Below are 11093 nucleotides of genomic sequence, written 5' to 3' on the forward strand. Positions count from 1 at the left end.
TTGCCAGCTGAATTTGCCTTTCAGACATTAAAATCACTGCTTTAAATGCATCAGATATGTTGCTCAGCACCAAATGACACTTGACTCACATGCTTGTCTCTGAGGGTTTGTCTGTTTTTAGATGGAGGCCTGGCTATTTCCTGGATCCCCAAGCTGAACCCCCCCAAAAAACACCTCATCCAGCACAGCAAAGAGTGTGTGTGTGTGTGTGTGGGTGTGTTTAAACAGCGTCTTTGTTCAAACCCAGAGGGAAGCTCTGGGCTCTTTAATTCAGAAATTCAGGAAATCCATTCACACGCGATTCACACGGAGGAGAGCAGAAATGTGGAAGCTTTGTCACAGTCAGCATCACAGCAGATGGTGAACTGACACATGCATATAAATTATAAAGTCTAAGATATAAACAAACACCAAATAAGCTTTAGCAGAAGCAGGAACAGTTACATAAATTCACCCATACATGCAAAAAATATAATGCATTCACATTTGCACACCCAAACATACAAAATGCACATGAAAACAAATGCACATTCACCAAATTGCACACATGCGCACACAGCAAATAGTCTCTCTCACACAGGTCTGACTGCAGGCTCATTTTCTGCTAAATGTTTCCCAGACTGCAGATCTGTTTTTGAGCAACTTTTTGAGCCACTTGTTTCTGCCCAGTTTCCACTGGAGGGAACTGACACACATCTCTGATTTTACTACATCACACACAATCAAAGGAAAAATCCATGACAACTGATGTACACTGTAAAATCTGACAAGTTGATCTTACTTTAAATAATCCCCCAAACCATTTGCCTTGAAAAAATAATTTAAATACAACTTAAAATCTTAATTTCTGTATACTTTTTACCTAAGTGTCAAGTTTACTTAAAATGTAGTTATATTTACTTAAGTTTGTGAAGTTGTTTCAACTTAAAATGACAAGTGAAATTGCCTTGTTCTTTCTAAGTAACTTAGCAACTCCCGTAGATTAATATAGTCTAACTTACCTTGAACATGACACAGAGGATTTTGCCAATGGTGAAATTAAAAGATTTGTGAATTCTGTTTCGCTAACATGTTTAGGAATATACACATTTGACTACCTAGTACACTACTGGAAGAATACAAATATATAGCACAGCGCACTTGGTTTACTCAGGTTGTTATAATTTAGAAAGATTGATTTAATTAAACTTGTCATTTTTAAGTTGCAACAACTTTGAAAAATGTAGTAAATCTAACTAAATTTTAAGCACACCTAACAATTAGATATAAAGTTAACATAAAATAAGAAAAATAGTTATATTTACTGACATTTTTCAGGGCTATTGGTGTCAGATGTTCAGATGTTTTTAAAATAAAATCAACTTGTCAGATTTCACAGTGAATTTTACATTGCTCAATTGAAACAAAACTCCTCACAGACATTTCAAAATTTTAACATTTTAACATATTGTGACATTAACTAGATGTTAGTGCAACTTAGTGGGTTTAACCCTGAGATAACTCATACCTGGAATGGTAATGAATGGGTCCAGTGCAGCTTCAGGATGTTACCACCTGCACACTGTGCCTGCAAGGGAAATAGACATTATTCATATAGTAAGGTAACAATACACAACAGAGCATTTCATAAAACCAACAGGTTCAAAACGATAGCAGTTCTGTTAAATTCTTTGACATTAAATAGTGCTATAAAGTGGTATTATTTTGTAACCCTTTCACATAATTTATACCTATATTATTATACCTATACAGTATAGTATTATTATCTTTTGAGGGGATTCTAGCTTTTAACTTTATGGTCTCCAAACTGCCGACTAACTTGTTTACTTCACGTAATGCCAGTTTGAGCGAAGTGAAGTTAATCTTAACCCGTAAAACAAAGAAAATACACAAAAGCAGCATCTTTTGATGGGCAGCTATCACGGAATTCTGTATGAACTTCATCCTACAGGTAAAAAAGCATATAAGCATATCCACCCACAATAGATATAACCCACGATTTGTAAATACTGGGCCAAGGAGATGCATTTCAAGGCTAGCATATACTAATTTGACATTATTTGATGTCCTTGTCCTCCCTCTTTGAAAAAATATGTGGCTATGTCTGCTGGTGGGATGACTTAATGTTTTGCAGCAGTCACAAAAGCAGCAAACCAGTGTTTGTTTCCTCAGGTTATTTTCCATCCCGACCCCCGTTTACTCTCACAGAATTAGAAACAGAGGCACAAAGTCATTATTGTTGACAATACTTTCCTGCTGCTTGTTAACTCTTGATTCTGTGCAAAAATCCAACTATCCTTAGACCTAGGAAACAGTGCTTTGAATATAATTCATTTTGTTTTTTGCATGTTAAAAGCTGCACAAATCAATACTTTTATATTTACAATTGGTCAGATGATGCAGTGTGATAGGGGGCTCTTTTGGAGAGAAAGCCACAGAGATTTTACTGACCATTTTGGCATCTTTCAGCTAATTGTTTTGAGTATCTGGACCACAACTTTACTGTACAGTCTCTGCTCAAATCCACCTCAACTGTAGCAAAAAAAGCTCAAATACCCACAGTACACTACCTTCCCACAAACATTAAACTATAGACAGAGAGAATTAGCGACTAGCTGGTGAAGGTAGTGGAACATTTAGCAGCTTAAGAGCCATATATTTTGCTCAGGAGATGGTGGAGCCCCAAAACAGAGCTAAAAAGAGAGTGAACATTGAACTTTACAAGGTCACCACTAACACAGCTGCAAGGTAATGCTAAATTGCGCCTTTTATTTTGGCAATTTGTTTTGCTAAAATGTCAGCATATCAACTTTTTAACGTAATAATATGTCAACATTGTATTCACAACTTGTATTATTGCCCCAAAGTTGCCAAAAAATCAATTAGGTTTAAGAATGTCAAACCTTCTACATTAGAAAAAATCTATAGCAGGGAACAATGTTGAATATTAGTATGATTTGGTGTCAACAATGCACAGTGATGTCTTTTTGATGTCTGCCTATTTATTTCCTATAATTGGTCAGATGACTATGTGGAGTATGAAAGCAGTCACTTATATTGACAAACTCAGATCAAATTATCACCAACTTTGTAGTTTTCCTCAGCTCTATGGAGCGTTTTAGCAACCTTTATCAAATTGGTTTGGTTATCTGGATCACAACCTTACTGCTTTAGTTCAGTCTTATTGTTCTCATCAACCTTGCTTGCAGCAAAAAAGCTCTTAAATACCCAAAGTATGCTATCAGACTCAACTGTAGACAAACAAAGTTAGCAACTAGCCGATGAACAGAGGGAAGCATTTAGCAGCTAAAGAGCCAGATATTTCCCTTAGGAGATGAAGGAGACTAAAAACAGAGCTAAAAGGAGAGTGAAGATTGATCACCAGGTGACCAGAAATATGACTCTAAATAAATGACAATGTTACTCCATGTATTATGTAAGCAATTGTTTGAGAACATGGTAGCATATCAAGTTTAGAAGATGCTTAATAGAGTATGCCAATTTTACAACTTGTTGTGCTGCCCCAAGTGGCCATAAAAATCTATAGTAGCAAACATTTTCTCCTTAATTTCTGACTTCCATCTATTACTGAATCCAAGTTTCAATTCTACTGCTTTCTTCACTCAAATTACCTCAATCCATCATTCATCTTTTTCTCCTTGTTTTTGTCTACTTATCCCTTGGGCAAACGATATTCCAGTAACCTCCCTCCCCTCCCCAAGATATTCTCTCCCTCTTTCTCCTCCCACTCTCTTCTACCCTCCCTGCCTCTCCCACCTTCCTCCCTTCCCTCCCTCATCATCCTCTCCTCTCTCAGTTCATTTCAGCTCACTAAGGTGTGGTGCTTAGTCCAAGAGAATTTGTGCTTGTAATCCTTTTACTATCAAGATGTCCTGGACTCGAGTCTTTGCGCTCTCTTTGATCACCATCCTCCTCATCCTCACCTGTAAGTACCTTGTCTGGGTGGGATGGGGGTTTATTTTGTTGTTGTTTTTATTTATTTTTTATTATACCATGTCAGGAGAGATAGGGTGAATGGTTTTGAGGGTGTAAAGCACTAATATGTGCGGTAATTATGTAATATAGAAACAAAAACTTAAACCTGGTAGTTATTTGTTGACTCCAGCGTCATGCTTAGACCTTACGTGAGTATAAGAATATGAATCTATCAAAGTTGACATGTGAATTCCACATTTATTTTCAAATTTCATCTTGAGAATCATACCTAATTTGTATAATCTGATTTGGGGGCAACATGTATCAGTGTAAATCAATCCATAAAACTTTTGTTGAAGTTGTAAAAGTCAATTTGTACAATAATTGCTGGTTAAATTGACGGTCATATTTGCATCAGAGTTTTCAAAGTCATATTTTTAGTCGAGTACAGGCAAGTAAGGAAACTTAGTACTGTATGTTTGACTATACGAGCCAAGAGGAGGAGAGAAAAAATGCTGTAATTTTGCCCAGAGATGTCCAGTAGTCCTCCAGAGGACAACCTGATTCTCACCATCTTATTTTCCACTATGAGACATGTGTCCAAAAGACAGCTGTGACATAGTCCAATCAGTGAACTGCTGGGCGTGGACGACAATATGCAACACTAATTTGAATTAAGCCATGCCAGACTACAGTGAGTAATGTACAATTTGGTAGATAGCTGTGCAAGTCGGAACATTGTAGAATTCATTTATATTTATCTATACTTATGAAAAATTATGTCTATGGCTATTTTAACCCTTTTACAATGTCCCACACTGATTATTTGTAAAGGTACATTAATGGCCCATGCAACCTTCCATAATTCTGTTTTTCCAGCAGTTTACGCTAAATACTTACTAAAGGCCACTTTTGAGAAAATATTTTAAATATCCTGTTCACATGTTCTTGTTCTCAAAGCTTATTCATAGGCACATATCGATTGTGATATATTTTTACAGCTGTCGATATTCGTATGCAAATATTATTGTTATAAAAGTGACCCTGTATGCATGCTTCAGTGTAAAGACAGGAAATGATAATTTCTCTTTTTCATTCTAGTTTCCAGCGTGGTGGAAAATGCGGCAGTGCGGGACAACTCAAAACCAAGCAATCCAAAAGGTGATACGTGATACCCTTTAATTTTTTTTCAATACCTTGCTCCACATTTCCTCCTTATGTGACCTTGACTGTCTGACCTTTGACTTTTAGGGCCAGCACGGCAGGTGTTCATGCCCAAGTCGGACGCCGCTAACGTTTTCAAACGCCGCAGTCGCCGCTCTACCCGATACTATGAGCTCCAAGGCAGGTCCTTCTATATTTATTTAACATGTCTGCCTAAAAGCAAAGATATGAGTTGGCTGTGGTTATCTGAAAGCTAGAAATTGTTTTGAGCTTTCTGTTTAAGTCTGTCTGTCATTTTGCTGCAAGAAAGAAAGCAGGATCATGATTCAAGTGTTTTTTCCAAATATGGGGGTAGAGGGACTTATATTTATTTATGTTTGGTGTTATGTGTGGTTGATGTGGTCACACTGTGGAGAGTGGTAAATTTGGCATGTTTTGCCTTCCATAGAAACTCACTGTATGTGAAGTGTGTGTGTGGGAGTGTTGGTTTATTGGTTTCTCATTGGACTCTGAGGATTATATGGTTTGAGGTTTTGACTGCAAGCTGTGAAAGTTCAAGAGACAAGTAGAAAGAGAGTAATGGAAACTCAAGCAGGTGTGCTCCTATACAGTAGCAGCTCTTTAATCTGACACACACACACACACACATACACACACACAGGCAGGCTGGAGGCTGCAGAAGGAGTCACAGGGTAGTATGGAGCCGGCTCTCCCTCTCTTTTTCTCGGTACAATGAGTTCATTCTTCCACTGCCAGCATCAGTGCGATACACAACGCCAACACACCTCAAACCACATGCACAAACACACCAATGAGATGTGTTTCAGGACAATTTTGCACAGGAAGTTATTATCACACTGTCACCAAAATAACTTTTCAAAAATCAAAACAGGATTCCTATCTTCCTTTAGCTTTAAAGTATGTCCTTGTTATTCTTCTCTTTTCTGGTGGAAAACCCATAAGAGGAGTCCTCCAGAGACAGGCTGCGGGTCATTTCACCTTGCCCGCCAATCTGAGCACTAGATGGGACCTTGGCTCCGGACACACAGGGCCACATTCTTGGAAAAAAATAAATTACTTAGAAAAGGGCTGATTATGTCTCTTGCCAGCACAGTTCATGTGAAACTGAGGGGCCAGCCAAGTGACTGTTTGTTAGGGCTTTTTTTTTTGCCAGACAGTAATGTGCAGGTTGTTAAGGCAATCAGAGTAATTCTGTTGTGGTTTGTCAGACAGTTTCATTAATTTCTCTAACCTTTTGAACCTGATTTAGTCTAAGATACTAAATTATTCAAGAGAAAAGAGGAATTACCTTCTTGCTGAATTGCTCCATTATTTAAACAGCAACATTCAAATTGGGTAAATGTAATAATTTCAACAGATGTTGGATTATTGCACAACATAGAGTGACTTCGGTGCAGTTTTCTAATAGCTGTGGTTGTTTTTTCCAAACCCCTTATACCTTTGTTTTTGGCTTATGATCTTTTATTTTGAGGTTAAGGAGAGGTGTTTAGGAAAGACAAAATTACATTATTTCTTTGATGTTGGAAAAGTTCAGTTTTTGTTGTTTTCCTCTAATTAAACGTCTCATGCTGTCACTTTATGTCACTTTTTTTTACATCCATGTTCAATGCTAGAAGGCTGAATGCACATGAGAAAATAAGAAACTATACAGGCCGGATTTATTTCAGGTCCTGGCTCTATTCAGTTCTCACCAAAGTAAATAATACCAATATTCCAACTCTCAGCTAAAAAGAGGGCCCACAAAGAGCTGATCGTATTTGATTTTTTTAAAAATAGGATGAGTTTGCAGTGTCACAGGGAGGTCGTAAAGTTGGTGTGAAGTTGGGTGTTAGCTATGTTTCCTACAATACACCTAAGCCCCAAAGTCACTGGCCTATATAGAGGGAAAATCAGTTTGCAGAGTGGATACGGGTCTGTTTGCATGAAATGTTGTGATGTAATCCCTACACTAGCATGTTGAGATTAAAGTAAAATGAGGGACTTTAAGATGACAGCATAATGTCTCATGCACACAGTGGCTTCCGTGTAACTGCATGGATGGGGGTGTTTGGTTTTGCACAGTGAGGTTGCAGGCAGAGGTGTAGGTGTTTTCACACATTTCTAATACATTACAGTAAGTGGTTAGCCACATTTGTTTTCAAATGGTTAACAAGATGAAGGGAGACTGTAGGCACAGCAGTGCTTTGGGCTAAATGCTAACACGAGTGTGAAATACACCGAAAAAAACAACACTAACACGCAAGCATATTACGCATATATATTATGTTAAAGGGACAGTTTACCCTCAAATCAATAATACATATTTCTTTCTTACCTGTCATGCTTTTCATCATCTTGATTGTTTTTGTGTGAGCAGCTGAGCGTTGGAGATACAGATATACCAAACTACTCCTGCCAAATTTATCACTGCGCATGAGACAGCATGCATCTGTTCATGGATGAGAGGTTCGTGACAGCGCAAGATTTAAACATGAATTACGTCCTCAGCTGAGCTGTAACATTAGCTAGCTCAGTGGTACTAGGTGAGTTAGCAGTAGATGCAAACTTCCTTCTGCACAGCAACACTGTTGGCAGGTGTCGCTCAGTAGAAAGACAACAGTTTCTTTATGAAAAAGGTCTGTTGGTTCTCTTGAGTAACTGGGTCATGATTTCTTGAAAAAAGACACTGCTGTTGATTTTTTTTAAATTTACTCTTTGGTGCTTTGAGCACCAAAAGCCGAATTGCATCTAGTTTCATGAGAACAGAGAGAAGGCAGACATCTCTACGGCCAAAATCCCCAACACTCAGCACCTCACACCAAAACAGATTGGTGAAATTGATTGATAAATACCACTACATGTAAGGGAGAAATGTGTACTTTTGATTTGGGCTGAATTATCCATCTAATCATGTTTACAATCATAGTTTAAAGGTTAAGCTTTAAATAGCTGAGGCTGATGAGAACGTCAGACTTTTGTACAGCACAAAGTGAAATTTGGACTGGATGATGGTGCCAATTCATCCAGTAGTTGTTGAGACATTTTGCACAAAACAAGAAACCTCATGTTGGCACCAGAACAGCCTGGGGACCATAAAAGTCAATAGGTTCCCTCCTCTGGGGACCCTGAATGTCTGTAGATAATTTAAAAACTGAAAATATCTACTAGAAGTTAAGGTATTTTAAAGACAAGTACAAATTTTGACCTGCTGGTGAGGCAGGTCAGGGAACCACTAAAGTCATTAGGATTCAGATACTTCAGTCTGGACCGAAGTGGAATTCTGACGTTCATCTATTCCCATCCTCTCCCCACAGCTGAGCAGAGGGTTAAGATTTCTGCGAACGAGCGATGGAGGGAGTACAATGAGGAGCAAAGGGACGAGTACGACATCTACACCAGGGAGCTGCATGAAGGTGAGACTGGGATGCAGAAATACCCCTCCACCAAACCCTAGTTTTCAACCCTTTCGGAGAGATCTGAAAATACAAACATTAAAGTGGGTTCTCAAAAACACTTTGTTCCCAGACACTAAATTAAGCAGAAAAATAAAGCACAGAGGCTTCGTATCAGTAAATACATCCTTGCAAAAAGCCTAAGATATACTTGAATGCTGGTCGTCACGAGAGGGCTCACGAGAGAAAACACATTGAAGGAAGACAGTTTGGATCTTGAATAAATCTCTCGGCACCCACGAGCCTCTGGACCACAACGGAGTGCCTGAGACTCCACACCAAATCAAAGTGTCAATTTGTGGTCGACCCCAAGCTGACAATCTTCCCTGTGGTTGTCTGTCTGGTGTGATATGGTTGCAGTGAGAGTTTCTAAAGTAAGAACTGCTAACCATAAAGATGTGAATGGGTTTTTATATCTAAGACACACAGAGTTCTGGGTGGTTTGAGTCAATGAGATGTTTTAGGAAAACAAAAAAGTCTCCACTTGCTGACAGACCATGCTAAAGTTTTGTAGAGACTGGCCAATCAGTCATAGATGTCAAAAGTCTAATTTTTCTTACTTTTCTTTAGATTGTTGGTTATTGCTGAATTTACACCATGTCAGAACAAGGAGAAGAACACAAATCATCAGACACAAATTTATCAGCTAAATCCATTAAATTGGTGTTGAAATTTGAATTAATTTAGTAGCTATGGTGGCTCTTGTCAGTAGTTTGTTGACGCACTTATAGTTGGTTTCACCAAATAGAAGATATTATAGCTAACAGATATCCCAGATATTTCCTAGAAATCACAACTAACATTAATGTTTTTTAGTACCTTCTGGCGATTACATTTAAGCTTCAAAAAACATAAAAGTGGTATTAATTTGTGAAGATCATCTTGCAGATCAAAACGTGTACGTTTCATAAACATTTGTTTGCTGCAGAGCTTATTTTCTATAACAATGCAAAATCCAATGGAAAGGTCCCATAGGCTTTTAGATGAAGGGACCAGGGCGAAACTAACGTTTTGCATCTGACTACAGAAAAACGTCATCCCTGGAACACTATTTTCATCATGTAATATGATATGACAAACATAATAGCAAAAATTAGCCTATTTACACACCAGCAGACGCGCAGCAACATTAGCATGTAGGCTATCTGGAATCATGTTTCTTTCCTTTTAGCTGTTCTTGTATATCCAGGAGGCAATATGTCTCTTTAGCTGTTAAATTCTCCACTAGCTTCACCAGCTAACTACTTAAATTAGTTTGTCTGTTGTTTAGTATTGCCTAAATAGCATACAGTGAAAACTAAAATTAGCTAAATGAAAGCTAATTTCATTTTTTTTATTAGCTAATTAGCTAATAAAATTAGCTAATTAGCTAAAGAAAGAAAGAATTAGCTAATAAAATTAGCTAATTAGCTAAAGGATGTTACAAAGATTCAGGGAGCAGAAGGGAACTGCAATGTCCAATAATAATTCTCACTACAACTGACCCATTACATATACTCATGAGATGCTTTGGAAATATAAAATAAAATGCTTTGATAATATATAAACAATGATTATAGTCACTTTAATTTCACTTTCATCCACAGAGCAAACTGAGAGATCAAGGGAGACGACTGAGCAGTATCGAGAGTATCACTACGATGGCCTCTATCCTCGCTACTACTGGTTCCACTGAGTCTCATGGAGGGCCAGGCTACAGCACCTCTCATCAGAGCAGTGCTCATACTGCCATCACCTGACCCAAAGGTGATTGCTGACACTTTGAGAGCAAGTGCTAATCATGTCCATATTTCTTTCTACTTTAATCTACAAAATAAAGGTTTTATTTGCTTTGACTTTTTATGAAAACCTAAATTGTGCAATATGTCTCCACGTCAAACTGTAAAATGTATTAAAAGTGCAGTTTTTGTGTTGTTAGCTAAACGTTGTCATAATAAATGGAGGCTATGTGTTTTGCATGCTTTTTTACTGCCTTCTTTACATGTACATACAAGCTAGAATGTCCTTTATGTCAGCCTGTGGCATTAGCAGCAGTAAAACAACCTTGTACATCAACAAGCGATTTGATAGTGGCTTCGTTTTTGCAAAGAGACTGGCTTAATGTGTTTAAATCAAAATGACAAATAAAGATGAGTTTCCTGAATCCCAGACCACTGATGTGTTTTAACTCAAAGCTAGTACCGTCTGGTATTTGGAGTATTTAAAGGGGAGGAGGCAGTGTGGAATAAAAGAGAATATGAGGTGAGCTGCAGAAGTCATCAGGCCGAAATGAATTCCACATTCCTGAGTGGAAATATTAGACACAAACTGGGCAAAGAAGAGATGGAGGAGGATGAGGTTGGAAAAAACAGTAGCAACGGGATAATGAGCACAAATTAAATCCTCAAGACAATGTGGCATGGTAATCCAAACATACCAATCACAGAGCTTCAAATCCAGAAGCCTTATTTTGTATCTATACTGTGATTCAACCTCGGACATTTATTGTTTAATGTCATGTGGATTGGCTCGCAAACCTGAGTGAACGCCACCTGGCCACAG

At 38.0% G+C, this 11093-nt stretch overlaps 1 protein-coding gene across 1 annotated transcript; it reads left to right on the top strand.

The window, feature by feature from the left end:
• The first annotated feature begins 3802 nt into the window (after window positions 1-3802).
• On the top strand, window positions 3803-10695 carry ucmaa (upper zone of growth plate and cartilage matrix associated a). The gene is made up of 5 exons (XM_042511687.1): window positions 3803-3946; window positions 5038-5097; window positions 5188-5280; window positions 8415-8513; window positions 10139-10695. The coding sequence occupies exons 1-5, from the start codon at window positions 3889-3891 to the stop codon at window positions 10225-10227; spliced, it is 399 nt and encodes a 132-aa protein (XP_042367621.1). The 5' UTR covers window positions 3803-3888; the 3' UTR covers window positions 10228-10695.
• Window positions 10696-11093: the final 398 nt, after the last annotated feature.

The sequence above is a fragment of the Plectropomus leopardus genome, chromosome 22, assembly GCF_008729295.1.
Source record: "Plectropomus leopardus isolate mb chromosome 22, YSFRI_Pleo_2.0, whole genome shotgun sequence".
NCBI lineage: Eukaryota > Metazoa > Chordata > Actinopteri > Perciformes > Serranidae > Plectropomus > Plectropomus leopardus.

Coding starts and splice junctions, on each gene's coding strand:
- ucmaa (XM_042511687.1), top strand. CDS start 3,889: ATGTCCTGGACTCGAGTCTTTGCGCTCTCTTTGATCACCATCCTCCTC. Junction 3,947..5,037: donor CATCCTCCTCATCCTCACCT/GTAAGTACCTTG, acceptor TTTTCATTCTAG/TTTCCAGCGTGGTGGAAAAT. Junction 5,281..8,414: donor CCGATACTATGAGCTCCAAG/GCAGGTCCTTCT, acceptor CTCTCCCCACAG/CTGAGCAGAGGGTTAAGATT.